Genomic DNA, 23,571 nt, shown 5'->3' on the forward strand with positions numbered 1-23,571 from the left:
GCCTACAACACATTTCAAAACTGGCAACACTCACTCCCTCTGATGACTGTGGATGAGATCACCTCCCCACACACATACATTCAATGTGATGGCTGTGATTGCACACTATCAGCAAGTGCTCTGTAGTCTGGCTCATAGTTTGACACAGCAAGTCTAACACGGTCTGTAAGATGGCTATTAGTTAGGCAAGACCTGTTCTGTGACTTTATTATGTTCATCTGTGAAAAGGCCATCTCACAGAGATATGTTGATCCAAAGTAGGCCCCCCTTTTTGCGAACGCTACAGCCGGGTGACAAATCAGGCAAATCCTTTTGTCCTTAACTACGGTGAACAGAAAATCGTGTTCCCATTCTACGTGAAAATGATACGTTTTTTTGGCTTTTTCCGTTGTGCCTCCTCCGCCATCGTTTCGTTAGATTGCGTATCGTTAGCTTGATAGCTCGTGAGCGTTACAACAAGTGCCTGAGCTAGTTAAGGCAGGAGTCAGGGACATTTGTCAGACGTTAAACCTAGAAACTGTATTTGATTGGCCAGATATACCCCTTCCCCGCCCCTCCACCCCCATCACTACACACAGGGCTTACACATGGCGCATTTCATTTGAAATGGCATTTATAAATAATAATAAATACATTAAAACATTTAGACGTTCATGATTTTTTTTTCTCTGATTTTGAAAAAAAAAAAGTCGCGATCGACTTTGAATGCTTCCAAGATTGACTTGTCGACCGCGATCAACGGGTTGGCGACTCCTTGCTTACTGTAAGTACAGCAGCTCGAGGGAGAAACTCTGGATCTGTCTTCAATGAGACTTCAGGGATCCTGGGGATTCCACATGCAATGTTTGGCAGCCATGTCCCATCATTCTCTTCCCTGTCTTGTGGGACACTGGTACTGCCTGCTACCTCAGGGTATGCAATGTCACCTATCCTCACACAAGGCCTTGAACAGGGTTTACCATCCCCAGTATGGCACTCGAACCTCCACAGCCAAGGTCCAAAGAAGTATAGTTTGTTTGTCATTGAACAAACCCGTTCATCAATCAAGTAATGGTTCCAGGCACGGTTATACATCATTCCACGAGATGGATACCCCAAAATAATGAAGACATTAGTGGCGTGCCTGCTTTTTCCCTGAGAATAACATGCAATTTACGCCAATGTCTTCAATCATCAGCCATAACAGGGCAGAATGACAGTCAGTCAGTAATGGTAAGGCCAGAAATGCAATGTATGAAGGCAAATAATGCCCCTTGGGTCTGATAGTCGAAACAAATCATAAAGTGAGAAAAAAAATACAATTTCTCACTGTTGCTGAGGATTAGGAACCCATTTTCTGACATCCTCATTTCCTGGGAAACAGGGAATGGGGATAACATAACAGTTTCCCCCATTTCCTTTTGCTGTTTTATCAGTGCCCACATTCTTTCACTTCCGCTGCTGACCCAGCAGCATGGCCGAAAATTCCAAAACGCAAATCTCTTTTTCACGTTTTTGAAATGAAAACATCCTTTCTTAAAGAGATGCCGCCACTTCCCGCTAACATAAGTTTCCCCCAATCAAGACCTGACCTCTCACAGAAAGTCCAATCAACACAAAAACGGTGAATGAGAAGATAAAAAAACAAACAGCCAGAGGAATTAAAGCAGTTGTCTTTGTGACTTGCCTGTTGCCTCCCTCACCACAGCCCAGACAGTCACACATTTTCACACAGACACACATTTTTATACAACACTGTTACCCAGGACCACGCTAAAATAGTACAACATATCATTGACTAAGCCTTTGCGGTAATGCGTCTTCTTCCCATAGCTTACTGAGTGAGCCAGTGTAAGCCAGGCAGCTGCCAAGGTCACAGAGACATCCCCATTTACATGGATGTCCAGCAGTCAGGAGCCCTGCTGGTGCCTCCACCCTCTAAATATGACTAATTGCCCCTACAGTTCTGCTTCTTAGGATACAGGTTAGAACTCATTAGCGGGGTGTTACGCCTCAGTGGGCTAGTGCTCCATGCATCAGCTTCAGCTCTCAAAGTAGACAGGTACACACGCACACTTGTGCATGCATGGAGACACACGCGCACACACACAGCTGGATGGGACAACATGTTGATGCTGTCGCTAAGAGTGCGGTGATTTAAACACACCACGCCTGGCCGCACCCACAGGGCAGAGGTACATGCACGCTTTGACTCTCTTACAAAGTTACTAAATGAGATACTAAATGAGATCGCAACGCTTCAATTAACAGGTGTGCCTTGTTAAAAGTGAATTTGTGGAATTTCTTTCCTTCTTAATGCGTTTGAGCCAATCAGTTGTGTTGTGACAAGGTAGGGGTGGTATACAGAAGACAGGGCTATTTGATAAAAGACCAAGTCCATATTATGGCAAGAACAGCTCAAATAAGCAAAGAGAAATGACAGTCCAATTTCAATAACTTTGAACGCTTCTTCAAGTGCAGTCGTAAAAACCATCAAGAGCTATGATGAAACTGTCTCTCATGCGGACCGCCACAGGAAAGGAAACCCCAGAGTTACCTCTGCTGCAGAAATTGCAGCCCAAATAAATGCTTCAGAGTTCAAGTAACAGACACATCTCAACATCAACTGTTCAGAGGAGACTGCGTGAATCAGGCCTTCATGGTCGAATTGCTGCAAATAAACCACTACTAAAAAGACACCAATAAGAAGAAGAGATTTGCTTGGGCCAAGAAACACGAGCAATGGACATTAGACCGGTGGAAATCTGTCCTTTGGTCTGGAGTCCAAATTTGAGATTTTTTGTTCCAACCGCCGTGTCTTTGTGAGACGCAGAGTAGGTGAACAGATGATCTCTGCATGTGTAGTTCCCACCGCAAAGCATGGAGGAGGTGTGATGGTGTGGGGGTGCTTTGCTGGTGACACTGTCTGTCATTTATTTAGAATTAAAGGCCACTTAACCAGCATGGCTACCACAGCATTCTGCTGCGATACGCCATCCCATCTGGTTTGTGCTTAGTGGCACTAACATTTGTTTTTCAACAGGACAATGTCCCAAAACACACATCCAGGCTGTGTAAGGGCTACTTGACCAAGAAGGAGAGTGATGGAGTGCTGCATCAGATGACCTGGCCTCCACAATCACCCGACCTCAACCCAATTGAGATGGTTTGGGATGAGTTGGACCGCAAAGTGAAGGAAACGCAGCCAACAAGTGCTCAGCATATGTGGGAACTCCTTCAAGACTGTTGGAAAAGCATTCCAGGTGAAGCTGGTTAAGAGAATGCCAAGAGTGTGCAAAGCTGTCATCAAGGCAAAGGGTGGCTACTTTGAAGGATCTAAAATATAATATATTCGTTGGTTACTACATGATTCCATATGTGTTATTTAATCGTTTTGATGTCTTCACTATTATTCTACAATGTAGAAAATAGTACAAATAAACAAAAACCCTTGAATGACTAGGTGTGTCCAAACTTTTGACTAGTACTGTAGCTCCAGATTGCATTCAATGGTCACAAAGGAATCCTCCCAAGGCTTTTTAATAGTGACTCATCCTTTCTAAATGATAGTGGTTGGAGAATATGGTCTAAGACTCCTCCTTAGTTCCAGTACTGACTTACAACCAGGTAGTCTAGCAGTTAAGCAGGTTGGACCAGTAACCAAAGGTTCAAATCCTATAGCCGGCAAGGTGGAAAAATCTGCTGTTCTGCCCTTGAGCAAGACAGTTAACCCCCAACAACTATCACATTTTAAGGTATGACCCAAGTGCAGACAGTGTTGAAGAAACAAATGTTTATTCATTAAGCAGGGGCAGGCAAACGATAGGTCAAGGCAGGCAGGGGTCAATAATCCAGAGGGGGTGAAAGGCACCAGAACAGCAGGCAGGCTCAGGGTCAGGTCAGGCAGAGGTCGGTAATCCATAGTAGAGGCAAAGGTACAGGACAGCAGGTAAGCTCAGGGTCAGGGCAGGCAGGCAAGGTCAGAACCGGGAAACTACAAAACAGGGACTATATCAAGGTAAACTGTTGGTAGGTTTGAATTAACAAAACTAACTCACACAGACAGACAGAAAATACAGGTATTAGTACCCAGGGGATAATGGGGAAAATGGGCGACACCTGGAGGGGGGTGGAGACAAGCACAAAGACAGGTGAAACAGATCAGGGCGTGACAACAACTGCTCCCCGGGTGCCGATGATGTTGATCAAGCCAGCCCCCCCCCCCCCCCCCCCCCCCCCGCACAGAAGATGCATTTCGGGTTGAATGCATTCAGTTGTGCAACTGACTAGGTATCCCCTTTTCCCTTAAAACTGCTTCCATCACAGTTTCCTATTACCTCTGCCTGCCAAGTCCACTCTGTTGAGAGGTTATACCTTTTGCATTGATCAGCATCCGTATCAGTGTCTGACTAACTGACTCAGCGAAGCCTTAAAGAGCAAGTCAGCAGGCTCTGCTATAAGGATGTTATGACATAGAATATCCTGTAGGTGTGCCAGCGTCATCCGTTAACATTGTCTCAGACTCAGGCAAGAAAAACAAAGTGGATGTAACATACTTATACCACCGCGGGGCTGTATCAGAGTCAACACTGACAATACGGAAGTCATTAACCTGAGAACGAAAACGAGTTCATCTGGTTGTGGCGCATACATCATTGTCTTTGTGTTTGATCTGACTAGGAGGTCCTGTTTGCCAATTTTGATTACCTGAAGAATAATGAGTCGAGTCGAAACAAACACAACATTGATTGTGCATTGGGTTATGCATCAGTGACAGAGAAAAGCTCTTCGGTCATGCGACAAAGACACAATGTTTGACATCACTTTGATTTTTATACTAAACAAAAATATAAAACACAACATGCAACAATTTCAAAGATTTTACTGAGTTTCATATAGTTCATATAATGAAATCCGTCAATTGAAATAAATTCATTAGGCCCTAATCTATGGATTTCACATGACTGGATGGATTTCACATCTGTTGATCACAGATACCTTAAAAAAAGAAGGTAGGGGCATGGATCAGAAAACCAGTCAGTATCTGGTGCCTCATGCAGCGTGACATCTCCTTCTCATAGAGTTGACCAGGCTGTTGATTTTGGCCTGTGGATAGTTGTCCCACTTTTCTTCAATGGCTGTGCGAAGTTGCTAGATATTGGCGGGAACTGGAACACGCTGTCATACACGTCGATCCAGAGCATCTCAAATGTGCTCAATGGGTGACATTTCTGGTGAGTATGCAGACCATGGAAGAACTAGGACATTTTCAGCTTCCAGGAATTGTGTACAGATCCTTGCAACATGGGGCCGTGCATTATCATGCTGAAACATGAGGTGATGGTCGGCGGATGAATGGCACGAAATGGGCCTCAGGATCTCGTCTCGGTATTTCTGAGCATTCAAATTGCCATCGATAAAATGCAATTGTGTTCATTGACGGTAGCTTATGCCTGCCAATACCCTAATCTCACCACCAACATGGGACACTCCGTTCACAACGTTGACATCAGCAAACCGCTAGCCCACACAACGCCATACACATGGTTTGCGGTTGTGAGGCCGGTTGGACGTACTGCCAAATTCTCTAAAACAACGGTGGAGGCGGTTTATGGTATAGAAATGACCATTCAACTTTCTGATAAGAGCTTTGGTGGACATTCCTGCAGTCAGCATGCAAATTGCACGCTCCCTCAAAACTTGAAACATCTGTGGCATTGTGTTGTGTGACAAAGCTGTCATCCCTGTGGCTCAGTTGGTAGAGCATGGTGTTTGCAATGCCAGCACGGTGTGTGCAACTCCAGGGTTGTGGGTTTGATTCCCACGGGGGGCCAGTACAAAAAAAATAAAAAATAATAATAATAATAAATAAATAAATAAATGCATGAAATGAAATGTATGCATTCACTACTGTAAGTCGCTCTGGATAAGAGCGTCTGCTAAAAGACTAAAATGTAAAATGTATTTATTTATTTTTATTTTATTTCACCTTTATTTAACCAGGTAGGCAAGTTGAGAACAAGTTCTCATTTACAATTGCGACCTGGCCAAGATAAAGCAAAGCAGTTCGACAACATACAACAACACAGAGTTACACATGGAGTAAACAACATACAGTCAATAATACAGTAGAAAAAAAAATAAGACTATATACAATGTGAGCAAATGATGTGAGATAAGGGAGGTAAAAGCAAAAAAATGTAAAACTGCACATTTTAAAGTGGCCTTTTATTGGCCCTGGCGCAAGGTGCACCTGTGTAATGATTATGCTGTTTAATCAGCTTCTTGATATGCCACACCTGTCAAGTGGATGGATTATCTTGGCAAAGGAGAAATGCTCACTAACAGGGATGTAAACAAATTTGTGCACAAAATATAAGAGAAATAAGCTTTTTGTGTGCATGTAAAATTTCTGGCATCTTTAATTTCAGATCATGAAACATGGGACCTACACCTTACATGTTATGTTTATATTTTTGGTTAGTGTAGTTACCTTATAAGGTATGGGTGGGTCCCATTCTCTCTTACTGTATCCCTCCCTGTCTGCCACAACCCAATTTGGCCTCACTAATACCACTACCCCAGAGACATAAAAACCACTAGTGCTCTTGGCACTGCTGTTGCCATAGTAACAGAGACACACAGATCTTGGATTTCATTTCACTGAATAGGGGGCACATGCTTGCCCCCATAAATATTCAAATTAGGAGAAAACACCAGTTCAGACTATCTGATATTGCAGGCCTTCCTTCAAGACATAGTAGACAGAACAGGCAAATGGCATGCAACCTGTGTCTACATTCTACAGTGAGCCTTATGTTTTCAAATGCTATGCAATTTGTACATGTATTTTCTATTGTTGGATAGCACTCTTGAATGTGGTGAATAAATGCGGTTAATACCCAGGAATTGTGGTACAACATAGTTTCAACATCAATGACTCTTCGTTTGATTAGCGAATAGGCTACATGAGATTTGGTTTGGACTTTACCTTTAAATTACATACGGTATGCACTATGCTATTCCATTACAGTAAAGCATTGAATAATTTGCTTTTGCGATGTCCAGGTGTCCAACATCAGTTTGGAATAGTACCCAAGCAGAGAATGCCTCGCATTCGCGTCGTGTCATATTCGCACACTCCCCGATTGTGCGCGCGAACCATGGTCAACTGCGCGACCACTGTTATATCAATTTAGGCCTTATAAAGAAAACTTCTAAAACCATCAGTGGTGCATACAGATGTCATCTGCAATATGAAAATGCAAACTTCACGTAAGATTCAATCATTTTCGACCGAGAAGTCGGATGGAGCATATAAAGACAGCCTTTTCTGCCTCATCGAAGTACGTCCAAGATTGCACAACTAAATGGGTCTCTTAATAAATGTGCCCTTACCTGCCCACTGTTTGGTTGGCGAGCTGTCGCATTCTATTGAATTGCTTCTTCATCTTCTATTTTTCTGCGTTAACACCGATGGATAGAGCGACTCCACATATCGCATTGACAAACAGTCCGGTTCTCCAACGAGAATTACAAGACAGCCCACCTTTTAACAATCCGTTTTCATCATAGCCATAAGGAACGCATCGCAAATAAAGAGTAATAGGGGAGACAATTTCAACTCATTTTATGGTCCCTGTCACGCAGTCCACTGCTCAGAGATGCTGGACCAATTTCTCCGACACGACGCTGCGCACTAGCGCAGTATGGGGAATGTAGTTTCACCGACCAAACGTTGAACCTACAAAGAGACCATCATGAATTCTACATGACACAGTGTTTAAAACAAGGTGAATACACTTTTTTTTCAACCTGACAAAAGATCTAGCTAACACCCTTGTTCAGTTTCAAAGCAATTCCATTGCTCTATAGGTAGGTTACATTGAAAAACAAGAATTGAGTGTGCATTCACTGTTCGTATGGGCCAAGGTCTACTTGCAGACCCCAAGTACCAAAATGTACTTTTTGCATTTCAGTATAGACATTTAATCTACTTACAATATTAGGTGAAATATGCATCTAATACAGCATGTCAGATAATGTCTGAGGAACCTGGTTTGATACCTGGTCAGTCACACACAGACCCTGGCACATGTCCCTAAAATGTCCTTATGTTGAACAATTTGGTTTGTTGACAGTACAATAAAGCAGTCAGATGGCCTACCTAAACTAGTTATACTTAGTCTGCAGAAAAAAAGTATTCTGTGGTTCACTAAGGAAAACAGCATCATCTTGTGGCTATTAAAGCAAGAGCACCACACAGATTCTTTACTCATTGAATTGGAATAATTAGTGCTTAGCATTGGCTGCAAAAGTCAGTGATAGCTTTTTACAGCAACACATACACTTTCTGTTCTCAAGGAAAAATATCCGAAGGAATATGCTGTCATCGAAGACAGAAATTACTTTGGGTGCTATGCAGTTATTTATTATTAGGCTACCATATCTGGGAACTTCCCCAGTATATGCATTGTAATGCAAAACAGTACTACACTGAGAACGTGCGTTTAAAGTGATAATACTGTGACTTGTCAAACAACACATAATTTATTTATTAAATTAATGAGAATATCATACCTATACAAGGGATGTTGTGTTTTCTTACCCTAGAAATCTTGATGTTGGTTTTGATTTAATCTGATCTGATGGGTCTTCCAACATTTAAACTCAGTTTCACAATTCCTGACATTTAATCCTAGTAAAAATTCCCTGTCTTAGGTCAGTTAGGATCACCACTTTATTTTAAGAATGTGAAATGTCAGAATAATAGTGGAGAGAATGATTTATTTCAGCTTTTATTTCTTTTATCACATACCCAGTGGGTCAGAAGTTTACATACACTCAATTAGTATTTGGTAGCGTTGCCTTTAAATTGTTTAACTTGGGTCAAACGTTTCAGGAAGCCTTCCACAATAAGTTGGGTGCATTTTGGCCCATTCCTCCTGACAGAGCTGGTGTAACTGAGTCAGGTTTGTAGGCCTCCTTGCTCGCACACACTTTTTCAATTCTGCCCATACATTTTCTATAGGATTGAGGTCAGGGCTTTGTGATGGCCGCCCCAATACTTTGATTTTGTTGTCCTTAAGCCATTTTGCCACAAGTTTGAAAGTATTCTTGGGGTCATTGTCCATTTGGAAGACCATTTTGCGACCGAGCTTTAACTTCCTGGCTAATGTCTTGAGATGTTGCTTCAATATATCCACACAATTTACCTACCTCATGATGCCATCTACTTTGTGAAGTGCACCAGTCCCTCCTGCAGAAAAGCACCCCCACAACATGATGCTGCCACCCCCGTGCTTCACGGTTGGGATGGTGTTCTTCAGCTTGCAAGCTTCCCCCTTTTTCCTCTAAACATAATGATGGTCACTATGGCCAAACAGTTCTATTTTTGTTTCATCAGACCAGAGGACATTTCTCCAAAAAGCACGATCTTTGTCCCCGTGTGCAGTTGCAAGCCGTAGTCTGGCTTTTTTTATGGCGGTTTTTGAGCAGTGGCTTCTTCCTTGCGGAGTGGCCTTTCAGGTTATGTTGATATAGGACTCTTGTACTGTAGATATAGAGATTTTTGTACCTGTTTCCTCCAGTATCTTCACAAGGTCCTTTGCTGTTGTTCTGGGATTGATTTGCACTTTTCGCACCAAAGTACGTTCATCTCTAGGAGACAGAACGCGTCTCCTTCCTGAGCAGTATAACGGCTGTGTGGTCCCATGGTGTTTATACTTGCGTACTATTGTTTGTACAGATGAACGTGGTACCTTCAGGATAAGGATAGTCTACCATTTTTGTTCTGAGGTCGTGGCTGATTTCTTTTGATTTTCCCATGATGTCAAGCAAACAGGCACTGAGTTTGAAAGTAGGCCTTGAAATACATCTACAGGTACCCTGCCAATTGACTCAAAAGATGTCAATTAGCCTATCAGAAGCTTCTAAAGCCATGACATCATTTTCTGGAATTTCCCAAGCTGTTTAAAGGCACAGTCAATTTAGTGTATGTAAACTTCTGACCCACTGGAATTGTGATACAGTGAATTATAAGTGAAATAATCTGTCTGTAAACAATTGTTGGAAAAATTACTTGTCATGCACAAAGTAGATGTCCTAACCGACTTGGCAAAACTATAGTTTGTTCACAAGAAATTTGAGGAGTGGTTAAAAAACTAGTTTTAATGACTCCAACCTAAGTGTATGTAAACTTCCGACTTCAACTGTATATAGCCTCCTTATTGTTATTTTATTGTGCTGCTATTTTACTTTTAGTTTACTTAGCTTACTTTTTTTACACGGTAAGGTTGTGTTCAGCGCATGTGACAAATTACATTTGATTTGACTTGGATGATCACAGTGTCTTGTATCTATCCTTGCGTTGTAAAATTATTGGTTTGTTTTCACTTCTGCTTGGCTCAGAGCTTTTATAGCGCGTACAACTTCCGATCCCCTCCGTTTGTGGATCTGGAGGCCTCTTCATAGATTTACCAGGCTCAAACAAATAGTTTAGCACAAAGGCATTTCACTTGCTGTAAAGTCTGGAATGTGTTCTGAAGGACAGATTCCAGGTGAAGCCATTTTGAAAGATTGAAGTATCTGAAGTATCTGTTAGTCATTTTACAAACAGTAGGTAATGGACTTTCAGATTTTGTTGTGGGGTACAACAATTAAAATTAAGCAGAAATGAATTATAAATATGACCATGTTTACAGCAGAGGGCAACATTACGCAGCGGCTTGTTTGAAAGTTTAAAAATTCCCGCGCATGCGCCATCAATTACCTATATTAAACTACAGTACGATAGGTGGCGTGTGTCCTAATGTGGACTGTTTTTCTCTGAAATACTAGCTGAAGAGGAAGTAGCAGCAAATATGTTTTATATCTGTGGTAGCAGTTTACCAGAGTGTACTTGTTGAATGACACAAACTTTTTTTGATGTTTTATTGCTCATTTGATTAAACAAATATTTACCTTGATACAGGATATCGTAATAGTATCTTCGTTAATACATTGCATTTGGACTGAGAGGAAATGCGGGACCGAACTAAGGAACTTGGCAATGTGAGTTTAAAAAGAAAAACAGGCTAGCTAACTTCTACTAACCAATATCAATGAACATAGACGCTTATGCATGGTCAAATGCAGAATTTGTAGCTATTTCATAGGGTATTTAATGTATTCTTTATCTGGTAGCTATTAGTGCTAGCTACATTGCTTTATAATTGGCGAACCTAGCTAGTTATTTGTAAACCTAGGATATCTAGCTAAGTTAGCATAGTTAAGATAGTCTAGAACCAAGGGTGGGCCAGTGGCTAAAAGTGTATTGAAAGTTCAATGCCGCACTCAATATGGGTTGCATGTTGGATTTACCTGTTAATGACGTGATGATTGTGTCCATTCTTTCCCTATTCCCTCTTCCCCACACACCAGACCGCAGAGGCGTCAGACGAGGAGGAAGAGGGCAAGGCCCTTATGGTCAAACCGGGGATTTCTACAGTGAAGGAAGAGAAGGAGAATGATGCTTTTTTCAAGAAGGTGAAATCATGCAAAATAATTCAAGAGTTGAGACATCTGTTTGCATTTTTAGTTTCAGTTTGCAGTTTCAATGTTATGCTACTCTGCAGTATTTTTATCTTGGCTTGTGGATGCCAAGCACAGGAACAGTTTGTTGTGCCAACATAAACTATCATACTAATGTGATCTGGCTGAAATAATGTCAAGTCAAAATCAGTAGCATTTCTGTATGCCCAATGTACATGTTATGCGAACACAGTCATCTCGTCAGTGACACACAGGATGATGCGGAATTTGTCTCCTGGTCTTTTCTTTAGTGCCCCCCAAAAAAAACAATTTCACAGTTTAGCTTCTATTACATTTACCAGCCTGTTTATCCCTTCTCATAAGGTCCTAGAGATTCGAGGGGTAATGGAGATGCTTAAAAAGGTGGTCTCTGACCTTGAGAACAAACAGAAGACAGTGTTGGGTGTGGCACTGCCAGAGGACGGTCAGTAGATCAACACTAACACACTGACATTAGTGCTAATATGCTGTATGTAAATATATGGCATGGTGGTAATGTATGTAGGAGTTCTTATATGATATGCATAGAATATTGCATTTCCATGGTAACAAAATGACACTGAGACTCCAAACAAAAACCATTGATTGCAAAGTTAAACAAACCATACAACTCAATGCACAAGGACTACTTTGAACAATTTCCACTGGGAATTTAACAAGAACACATTTACTCGAAAAACAGTGCAGATATAAAGTTTGGTAACAGGTAGAGCTGTGATGGAAACAGGAAGTTTCGTTACAATTTTATAAATGTTCGACAAATAGATATTTTTGTGTTGGTAAAATGAATTATGCGAGAAATGGCAGAAACTCATTTTTATGCGCAAATATTGATATAATAAACATCCTATTGAAGTAAAATTGGAGTCACGTGATGATATGGTGCATGGTCCACCCACTGTGACTTGGGAAAGCATGCAATTTATTAGGCTACAGGTGAAATAAATGATGATGAAATTCACAGAGGGGTGAAAGTGCAGCTTGATGCTCTTTTCCAATAAATATCGAGGGTCTTATTCTGGTGACATGGTGATTTGATGCTTGACTGACGTTTTGTCAAAAATAATCTCATCATGTAGACTAACCTACCCGCGCTGTATCTACGAGCTGGCTAGAGCGCACGCGACAAGACCGGAGTAGGCACATTTGCTTTTAGTGACAAAACTATCGGTAGAATTGAAAATGTGATGGTAACACATTGAACTTTTGATTTTTATTCGGTACATGAAAACTTAAGTGAAAATGTACATTTTGTGTGCGCTATGTCATCACATACAGATTTGTATCCGCAACAAGTCAGTTTGGTGTAAACGCACCATTGGTGGGGAAATGCGCATATTTTATTTATGCTGATTTTAGAATATTTGCATGACAATCTGCCGCTTATTGGATAGAAACCTAGCTACTTTTAGAAAAAAGTTTGGTCCAAATCAGATGTTAGGTACTACTATATTTATTTTATATTATATGAATCCTATCAATTAAAATAGCCAATTTGGGTGCAATCAATTAGCTTAATTTTTCAGAGTTCTAATTATATTTCAATAAAATATTGTTGCAGGAATGCTAATCTTATTTGTTTTCTAACTACAGAAATGATATCAGAACAATCTGAGATGGTGGGTGTCATGGCTTGCAGAAATGACATGGAACTACCCTACCGAATGGCGCAGCGATCTAAAGCACAGCATCTCAGTGCTAGATGTCACTACAGACCCTGGTTCGATCCCGTGCTGTATCACAACCGGCCGTGATCGGGAGTCCCATAGGGTGGCGCACAATTGGCCCAGCGTTGGCCCAGCGTCGTCCAGGTTAAGGGAGGGTTTGTCCAGGGTAGGCCGTCATTGTAAAATAAGAATTTGTTCGTAACTGACTTGCCTAGTTAAATAAAATAAAATACTAGGAATTCTCATTGTAGCCAATTCAGTTGTAGTCATTGTTACAGATTTTCTTGGTCGATTTGGTAACAGAATGACACGTTTTTAATAACTTAATAAACCGAATTCTTATCAGTTAAAACATTTTAATGAACGGGTGGTTTGAAATTCCCATTGTTTTCCCAAGCATCTAGACATTATCTCTGTAATTTGCAACATTGTTGCAATACAGACAGGCAGATTTTCTCAGCCAGTCGATATCATGATTCAGCATCATTTGTATGGATACACAAAGAAATGTCAATAAATGAACAAGTAAAAGGAAACGCCGCTAGTTTGCAGTCTTTCCAGCCTCAGTCTGAAGTGATTGTGTTAGCTGTGTTGGCTAGCTAGCAACGGTAAGAGCCTCCATAGCAACCATTTTTGTTTGCCATAGCAACCTCCAAAGTTCTGGAACTATCAACCAGCACTTGTGTAGATTTGCGTCACATGGCAGTCAATACAAATCGAACTAACGACCAGAGAATGCCGCTAATTGCACTTTACAAGCAGTGTTAGTGAATGTAACATCACGTTTTGTTGGAAAATGTATGGTTTGGGAAAGAATCTTGTTTTTTCATGCTGGTAAACTGTTGTATAACAGCAGAAATACACTTGAGTGGCTTTGCCTCCCGATAAAAATAGTCATAACACATGGCCTCATGTATTACTGCTTATAACTAATTGGGAGGTACACCTTTTTTTTTTTTTTTTGTTACTTTTGTGCACTTTAATTTAATTAGAAAATATATCAAAGATCGATGGGTTTTTTTGGTAACAGAAAGACAAGACACTAGGCAATATTTCTTAAACCTACAGAAGGCAGATCATTTAGCAAAACTAAATGTTGATATTAGTTGGTAGGGGACTTCAACATTATTGTGCTTTGATGTATTTCTAATACCTTCTAAGACTTTTTCTGCTAGATGTTTTCTAAGACCCCTTTTCCATCTGTTTGACCAGAAATCAAAGCCTTTGCTTATTCATTTTTAGGATGGGAAAATGGTTGAAATATGTAGAAATGCATTAACTTCTCAGAAATACTCTTAGCTTTCATTTTACACCAAATTTGATGTGCCGCTATGAGCTTCACATGCTATTGCTCATGGAGGTTTTTACATGGAAATACCCTTATGTAATGTGAGCTGTCACAAATTGATCACTGAACCTCCATGTCTTGTCAGAAGGGACACATTGTACTAAAAGGTTTCTCGGTTTGAAGGGCATTTTTCCTTTTTGGTGATAAAGCAGTTGTTGCTAAGCATACCATTAGGTACCATTATTCCCTACAGGCTGAGGGATTTGTTACTCTGGCTGTTGACAGTAAATAAAAGGTGAGGTCGTAACGTTTCTTTGTGGTTCAGGTATGAAAAGGGAACTCCAAACCCTTCGGGAAGAGATCAAAACAATGGCAATGCAGATCCAGAAGAAACTGAACAGTGAGTATTCTAAGCTGAAATGATATGGTTAGCTATTGACTAATGATCACAGGTGATTCGGTGCCCGCAGTGGATATACCTGAATACAGAAATATCCAACCGATTTGTTATTTATTTATTTTTACAGCCATTGAACCCAAAAAAGGAGATGATGATGGGAAATACGTTCCCATAAACCTAAGGATGCAGAGAGCACAAGTGAGGCTTCTATATAATTAATAAAGTATTGATTGTAATCCAATATACAGTAGGCTGACATGAATTTAACACTTATTCCATCTCTCTGCCTCCCCTCTCTTTCTCCAGCATGGTGTCTTGTCTCGAGAGTTTGTGGAGTTGATGGGCCACTGTAACACCATCCAGGCTTCCTACAGAGATCGCAACGTGGAGAGGATACAGAGGCAGCTCAGAATCAGTGAGTCTGAATGTCATCTGTGACGGTTATCATACCGCTGATCAGAAAGGGATTTCAACACCATGGATTTTTATCTTTTGAATTCAAGACTACAATGTAGAAGTTCATCTACAAAGGTGATTTCATGTGAAAATGAAATGTACCCAAAAGCAGCAACCGTTGTTCTATCCCTCCAGCGGGCACCAATGTTACAGATGAGGAGTTGGACGGTATGCTTGAAAGTGGACTGACTGATGTTTTCACACAGAATGTGAGTATGACTGACTGACTTAAAGTAACCATGATTCATGATGAAACCACCTGTTGGCAATCCCACAACATTATTCTTTTCCTCTTTTTGTTGGGTAATTTTCTGTTAACTATGACTTTTCAGGCTCTTGAGTTTTTCTGATTATAGCAGAATGACAAAAAAACATAGACATGGCATTGTCTAGTTAAGCTCTTTAGTGTTAGGTTTGGGACCAAGACAAATGCATATACAGTGCCTTCAGAAAGTATTCAACCCCCTTTGTGTTTTTCCACATGTTACAGCTTGAATTTAAAATGTATTACATTGAGATTTTGTATCACTGATATACACACAATTCCCCATAATGCCAGTGGAATTTTGTAATTAGAAATGTTTACAAATGAATACATTTTTAACTGAAACGTCTTAAGTCAATAAGTATTCAGCCCCTTTGTTATGGCAAGCCTAAATAAGTTCAAGTGAAAATGTGCTTAACAAATCACATAAGTTGCATGGACTTTTGAATGACTTGCCCATCTCTGTACCCTACACATACAATTATCTATAAGGCCACTCAGCCAAGTCGTGAATTTCAAGCACAGATTCAACCACAAAGATCAGGGAGGTTTTTCCAATGCCCCACAAAGGCCACCTACTGGTAGATGGGTAAAAATGGGAAAACCAGACACTGAATAACCCTTTGAGAATGGTGAAGTAATTACGCTTTGGATAGTGATGAAGTTTGGCTGTTTTTACTGACTCAGATTTTTTCAACTCGTTCAGTCAGAAGAACAAATCTTTTAGACTGATTATGTTCATTTGAGTCAGTAATGCCCAGAGCATGCAGAAATCCTTACTGGAAAACAAGGGAACTGAAAACTCGAAAGAGTACAACCTTCTCGTTCATCATGGGGAGCTTATTGGAGCTGTCATTTGTGACAGACTTGTAAACGTGTGCTTTAAACAATGTAGCCAACATTTGTTTGATTGCTAGGCATACAAATAAGATGCATTGATACATTTGTAACGAGGTCTAGTTGTGGCCGTAACCGGACGAGATTGTGAACGACTCTTGGCAGAATGCATTGCTTGACCTCCGTCCGTGATGGTGATGAGCACAATGTCGTTCGCAAACTGCAGCCCCCCCCAAACTATTTATTCTGGAGGTTGAGTTTGTTGAGCAAAGGCTATGTATGTTTTGGTTCTACAAAGCTGTGTCCATCGTAATATTCGATAATCAATTAATTGCAATCATTCTTACACCATGTGATCAGTTATAAACATGTATTTTTCTTCTCTGTTCATGATCTATTCTGCCCTACCAAGTGTTAGGTCCTGACAAACTAATGGACAACTAGTCAAAGCCCAAACATCCACTGGGTCAAACAGCTGAAAAGACAAATACATGTTTACACAAGCACATACAGTGCCAGTCAAAAGTTTGGGCACACCTACTCATTCAAGGGTTTTTCTTTATTTTTACTATTTTCTACATTGCATAATAATGGTGAAGACATCAAAACTATAAAATAACACATGGAATCATGTAGTAACCAAAAAAGTGTTAAATGAATTAAAATATATTTGATGACAGCATTGCACACTCTTGGCATTCTCTCAACTAGCTTCATGAGGAATGCTTTTCCAACATTCTTGAAGGAGTTCCCACATATGCTGAGCACTTGTTGGCTGCTTTTCCTTCACTCTGCGGTCCAACTCATCCCAAACCATCTCAATTGGGTTGAGGTCGAGTGATTGTGGAGGCCAGCTCATCTGATGCAGCACTCCATCACTCTCTTTGGTCAAATAGCCTTACACAGCCTGGAGGTGTGTTTTGGGTCATTGTCTTGTTGAAAAACAAATGATAGTCCCACTAAGCGCAAAACGGATGGGAGAGTGTATTGCTGCAGAATGCTGTGATAGCCATGCTGATTAAGTGTGCCTTGAATTCTAAATAAATCAGATAGTGTCACCAGCAAAGCACCATCACACCACCTCCTTCATGGTGAGAACCACACATGCAGAGATCATCTGTTCACCTACTCTGCGTCTCACAAAGACACGGCAGTTGGAACCAAAAATCTCAAAAGGACATTTTCCCACCGGTCTGATGTCCATTGCTTGTGTTTCTTGGCCCAAGCAAGTCTTCTTCTTATTGGTGTCTTTTTAGTAGTGGTTTCTTTGCAGCAATTCAACTATGAAAGCCTGATTTCACACAGTGTCCTCTGAAAAGTTGAGATGTGTCTGTTACTCCGTGAAGCATTTATTTGGGCGGCAATTTCTGAGGCTGGTAACTCTAATGAACTTATCCTCTGCAGCAGATGTATCTCTGGGTCTTCCTTTCCTGTGGCGGTCCTCATGAGAACCAGTTTCATCATAGCGCTTGATGGTTTTTGCGACTGCACTTGAAGAAACATTAAAAGTTCTTGAAATTTTCCAGATTGACTGACTTTCAGGTCTTAAAGTACTGATGGACTGTCATTTCTCTTTGCTTATTTGAGCTGTTCTTGCTGTAATATGGACTGGGTCTTTTACCAAATAGGGATTTCTTCTGTATACACCCCTACCTTGTCACAACACAACTGATTCGCTCAAACGCATTAAGAAGGAAAGAAATTCCACAAGTGAACAAGACACACCTGTTAATTGAAATGCATTCCAGGTGACTACCTCATGAAGCTGGTTGAGAGGATGACAGCTTTGCACACTCTTGGCATTAAGGCAAAGGGTGGCTAAGAATCTAAAATATATTTTCATTTGTTTAACACTTTTTTGGTTACTACATGATTCCATATGTGTTATTTAATAGTTTTGATGTCTTCACTATTATTCTACAATGTAGAAAATAGTAAAAAACAAAGAAAAACCTTTTGAATGAGTAGCTGTGTCCAAATGTTTGACTGCTACTGTATATTTATACCCTCCTAGGCTGAGTCTCTTCCTTGCACATTTAGACAGCCAATACATTTTTGTTGCTCGGCAGGAATTCAAGTGACGATTGTTCGTTCTCACTTCATCTGACCTGACCTCGTCCAGAATTCCTCACTCCTCCCTAACTCACGGCTGTCCTACTTTATCTGTGACTGAAACCAGACCGTTGCCCTTCTCTCTATGGGATACATGAGATTTAACAATAACATGTTTTGACAGAATGTAATCTTTCTGCACTACCCTTTCTCACTCAGTAGATTTCCATACACTCAGTTATAATATTGTAACATGAAGAAGGATATTTCAAGTTAGAATCGAACACAAGCAAAAGAGCAGTAACTGCTCATGGAGTGGAACTCAGAAAAATGGCTTTATAGTTTAATTGTTCAGCCAAATGAGTTGTAGTCAGATCACTAGAGATGTGGTTATCTGTTGTCTTAACATGAGGAAATTTGTATTTACACTGACCTTGACCCTAGATGGCAGTTACTGCCTTCTTGCTTGGTATACCCACTGGAATACACTGGTTTCCATTGTTTTTTCGTTTTTTTTATTGCACACACTTGTTCATAGATTTATTTGTATGCTGCTGTCCGTTTCATATAGTTTGATACTTGTATCAACAAAAAACAATCAATAATACCAAGGTAAACCATAGAAGCTGCAGCCCAAAGCTCAGTGAACCCAAGGCAAAAGGCAGTAACTGACGTGAGTGATGGCAGTTACTGCTTTTTGTCCCTGGTTTCACTGCCACTTTTTCCAGTTACTGCTTTTTGTCCCTGGTTTCACTGCCACTTTTTCCAGTTACTGCTTTTTGTCCCTGGTTTCACTGCAACTTTTTCCAGTTACTGCTTTTTGTCCCTGGTTTCACTGCCACTTTTTCCAGTTACTGCTTTTTGTCCCTGGTTTCACTGCCACTTTTTCCAGTTACTGCTTTTTGTCCCTGGTTTCACTGCCACTTTTTCCAGTTACTGCTTTTTGTCCCTGGTTTCACTGCCACTTTTTCCAGTTACTGCTTTTTGTCCCTGGTTTCACTGCCACTTTTTCCAGTTACTGCTTTTTGTCCCTGGTTTCACTGCCACTTTTTCCAGTTACTGCAGACATGAGCCCCATTTTCTCAACACAGTGGAGGCTGGATATTTGTCCACATGTTAAATCATGTATTTAATGTATCAAAAATGTGTAACTCATTTTTGACCAAATGTGTAGTTACTGCTCTTTTGCTTGGTAGGGAAGTATTTCCCTGCGTGTTTATGACAGACAGTTGGTGGTCGGCCCATGTCTCTGGAGCTGCTGAGCCGGAGGAGCGTGTGTTAATCCTGCTGTTGGACTCGTTGCGGCCAGCAATAGTAAGTTAGGTCAAACATCCAACTAAAATGAACAAATCACTCAGAAAAACGAATCATGACTCGAGTCAGTGAAGAGTCGTTCAAAAAGAACGAATCGTTAGCGAACTGCACATCACTAATAGTGTATCAATACACCCAGACACTACAAATATACAGGCATACTTCCTAACTTAGTTGCTAGAGAGGAAGGAAACCGCTTCACCATGAGGCCAACGGTGATTTTATTTTAGGAGAAAACTGAGGATGGATCAACATTGTAGTTACTCTACAATATTAAGCTAAATGACAGTGAAAAGAAGGAATCTTGTACAGAATACAAATATTCAAAAACATTCATTCTGTTTGCAATAAAGAACTAAAGTAATATTGCAAAGAAACAAACATTTTTTTTGTCCTTTATACATTTGCTAGGGGCAAATCCAACACAACACGGTCTATCACTCTTCATATTTTCATGCATGGTGGTGGCTGCATGATGTTAGAGGTGTAATTGTCATCGATAAGGACTGTAGTTTTTCAGGATAAAAATAAAATGAATAGAGCTAAGCACAGGAAAAATCCTATGGACAACCTGGTTGTCTACTTTCCAACGGAGACTGGGAGACAAATTCATCTTTCAGCAGGACAATAACCTAAAACAGAAGGCCAACTATTCATACACTGGACTCGAGTTGCTTACCAAGACTGCATTGAATGTTCCTGAGTGGCCTAGTTAAAGTTTTGACTTAAATTGGCTTGAAAATATATGGCAAGACTTGAAACAACCAACTTGACAGAGCGTTAAAAAAAAGGCTAATATTGTACATTCCAGGTGTGCAAAGCTTTTAGAGACTAACCCAAAAAGACTCACAGCTGTAATTGCTGCCAAAGGTGATTCTCACATGTATTGACTCAGGGGTTGAATACTTATCTACTCAATATATATTATTGTTTCATTACTTTTTTTAAATACATTTTTCTTCCACTTTGAACAGAGTTTTGTGTAAATCTTTGACAAAAAAATGACCGATCAATCCAACTTCGTAACAACACAATGTGGAAAAAGTCAAGGGGGTTGAATACTTTCTGAAGGCACTACATGCTCCTGGAGTAAAATTATGACATTTGTTTTTAAGACACTCTTGTTTGCTTGCATTGGACTACAGGTTTGGATTTGGTAAGCACTCATTGCAATGCCTGTGTCTGGGGACATTCTTAGAAATCTGTATAGTCACCATAGTTGTGAAAGAGAACCCCATAGATGGAACCCTTTGGCCACCCCTGCTTTAGAAAGTGTGACTATAGCTGTTTCAGTTCAAGCGTAGTTGATGTTCTCTTGACTAGATGTGTTAAGTTTTATGAGCAGTTAAATAGACACTTGTCATATCATTTCTCAGACATTTTGTCAGGCTCTTCAGAACCAGATTGTAACATTTACTCTCTCCCTCCTGTAGATTCTGATCGACGCTAAAGCCACTAAGCAGGCGCTGAATGAGATTGAGTCCCGGCATGATGAGATCCTTAAACTGGAAAGGAGCATTAGGGACCTGCATGACATGTTCCAGTACCTGGCCATGGAGGTGGAGGCTCAGGTAAGACTGTCACACCCCAGGAGGACAAACTGGAGCCCTATTACCTTTCTTACCCAAGTGTGCACTTGTTAACTCCCTGTCAAAGATGTACAAGCTTTGGATTGGTGCAAGCATGGGCAGAATCCATTTTTCAAATTCTATTTCCCACACCAGCACAAGTGCACACACTTTGGGGAGAAAGGAAAAATGGGCTTTGGAGACTTGTTACTGAGAAAGTTGGTTGGCAAAATACCTTTAGTGAAGTGTTTGCTGAATTGACAAACTGTTGTTCTGTTATGCAGGGGGAGATGGTCAACCGCATTGAAGCCAACATCATCAATTCAACTAACTATGTGGAAAAGGCAGTGGCAGACACTGCGAAAGCTGCCACCTATCAAAACCAAGCACGCAAGGTAGGAATTAATTTTAAGGTTGTTGTGACAATTATTGGACAGGTTAGCTAATGAACATTGATACTACCTTTCTATCGCTCTCTTCCTCTACAGAAGAAGATATGGATTGCGTTATGCTGTGCCATTCTCCTCCTCATTTTAGCCATCTCATTGGCTATCAGCTTCTCCTGAGATTCTGATGTGAGTTCTTGTAGTTAGCAAAAATGGCCATATTTCAACATTAATTTACTGCAAATACAAAACTATGAACTATTTATTGATTAGGTCAATGTATTCAATCAACTTATTTTGTACTTTTTTGAAATTCTTCCTTGCAGTGTCATCTTCCTCTAACCCACTTCTGCCCTGGGACCTTGAAAAGAAGAGAAGTCCTGTGTTATTGATATCACTGACCTCTTAACTATCTATACCCTGGCACAGACCGGGAGGCACACATACACAAACAGCCATCGTCTCTCATGCTTATACGTTTACTGCCCCACTTTCAGCAAAAGCTGAAAGTTTGTTTTGGCTCTCTCTGTGGTGCCCTTTTCTTCAATGGCACCCTAAATGAAAATGTGTGGACAACTCGTTACTTACTCAACTTGTTGGACCCCTACGTGTCCCCCAAGGAAGAATGCAGTATTAGAACCGACACTGACAAGGTGCTGATCAGATTTGCTCAGGAAAACCTAAGTGCTCAAGTGATTCTTCTTGTATAAGGACAAAGCGAAAGAAAACATTTTAAGCGCTTAGGGCTTCTTGTTTTTTAAATGCAGATCTAGAATAATATAATTGTATATCGCCAATTTATTATTTGGTGAGTAATTAAGACGTGCAGTTATCACATTTGAAAGGTGTCTGAAATGGGTTCCATGTTACCCTTGTATATAGAGATCTTTTATAAAGAATTGGCACTTGAACTTTCTCTCCCATTAGGAGAATGTTGTCTAAGCACTGCAATGAATTGCCCACTGCCTCCATGTTGTCCTATTCACTTCAGTATTTATTTATAATTTTAATATTGTGGAAGCTGCTATGTTTAGTCTTGCCACCACAGTAATAGGAACCCTTACAGTTATGGTGCCTTTTTTCCTAATTAACATTTTCTTGTGTTTGCGGACATCTAAGGGCTTTGTCTACCTTATTTTAAAGAAGGGATGGAATCTGTGCTGTAATTATTCAATGCTCTTCTGCTTCAAGAACTCATTAACCATGTTATCAGATTTTGTTTTCAAACTGCATAGAGATCAGCCATGGTACTTTACCCTAGCCTTAATTCTCTGTGCTGACTAGCTCCTCCCTATGAAGTGACTAGAGGAGCTAAATACTTGTACAGTATTTGGCGAAGGGAGAAACGGGATGAGTGAGGAGAGCAGTGAAGTACATTGTTACTGTATATTATGTGGCTGTTGAATTTTGTATCAAACTTTCAGCAATTTAAATGTTTAACTGTTGCACAGATTAAAGTTTGCAAAGCATGGTTTGTCTCCGTGCCTTTTTTTCTGCTACGGCTGCATATTCCCTGAGGGAAACATCGCACACATTTATATTGTAACATTTTCCAGTACTGTATATGTTCTCAATAGCCATCAGATTGATGTACTAAAGACATGGCTACATAAGCAAATCCCTGACAGGCAAAGATTTATGGTACACTGAAAAAAAATATAAACGCAACATATAAAGTGTTAGTCCCATGTGCTGAAATGGAAAAATCCCAGAAATTTTCCATAAGCACCAAAAGCTTCTCAAATTGTGCACAATTTGTTTACATCCCTCCTTTGCCAAGATAATTCA

At 40.4% G+C, this 23,571-nt stretch overlaps 2 protein-coding genes across 3 annotated transcripts in view; one reads left to right on the forward strand and one right to left on the reverse strand.

Moving 5' to 3' along the window:
• The window catches only part of LOC115201027 (rho GTPase-activating protein 44), a 125,839-nt gene extending 114,432 nt beyond the window's left edge, over positions 1–11,407 (reverse strand). Inside the window, exons 1-2 of the mRNA XM_029764226.1 lie at positions 11,341–11,407; positions 7,378–7,723 (exon numbers count right to left, since the gene is read on the reverse strand). Coding sequence (XP_029620086.1) covers positions 7,378–7,430 — 53 coding nt within the window. The 5' untranslated portion in view covers positions 7,431–7,723; positions 11,341–11,407. The remainder of the gene's footprint in view (positions 1–7,377; positions 7,724–11,340) is intronic.
• LOC115201028 (syntaxin-4) lies at positions 10,803–23,254 on the forward strand. Of its 2 annotated transcripts, XM_029764228.1 has the most exons (11): positions 10,803–11,031; positions 11,401–11,505; positions 11,875–11,974; positions 14,831–14,905; positions 15,033–15,103; positions 15,212–15,320; positions 15,497–15,570; positions 21,263–21,400; positions 21,682–21,792; positions 21,886–21,972; positions 22,110–23,254. In XM_029764228.1, the coding sequence occupies exons 1-10, from the start codon at positions 11,002–11,004 to the stop codon at positions 21,961–21,963; spliced, it is 891 nt and encodes a 296-aa protein (XP_029620088.1). In that variant the 5' UTR covers positions 10,803–11,001; the 3' UTR covers positions 21,964–21,972; positions 22,110–23,254. The 2 variants fall into 2 exon arrangements, with proteins under 2 accessions (XP_029620088.1, XP_029620089.1); XM_029764229.1 differs by lacking the exons at positions 10,803–11,031; positions 11,875–11,974 and having other exon boundaries at positions 11,420–11,505.
• Positions 23,255–23,571: the final 317 nt, after the last annotated feature.

The sequence above is a fragment of the Salmo trutta genome, chromosome 10, assembly GCF_901001165.1.
Source record: "Salmo trutta chromosome 10, fSalTru1.1, whole genome shotgun sequence".
In the NCBI taxonomy this organism is placed as follows: Eukaryota; Metazoa; Chordata; class Actinopteri; order Salmoniformes; family Salmonidae; genus Salmo; species Salmo trutta.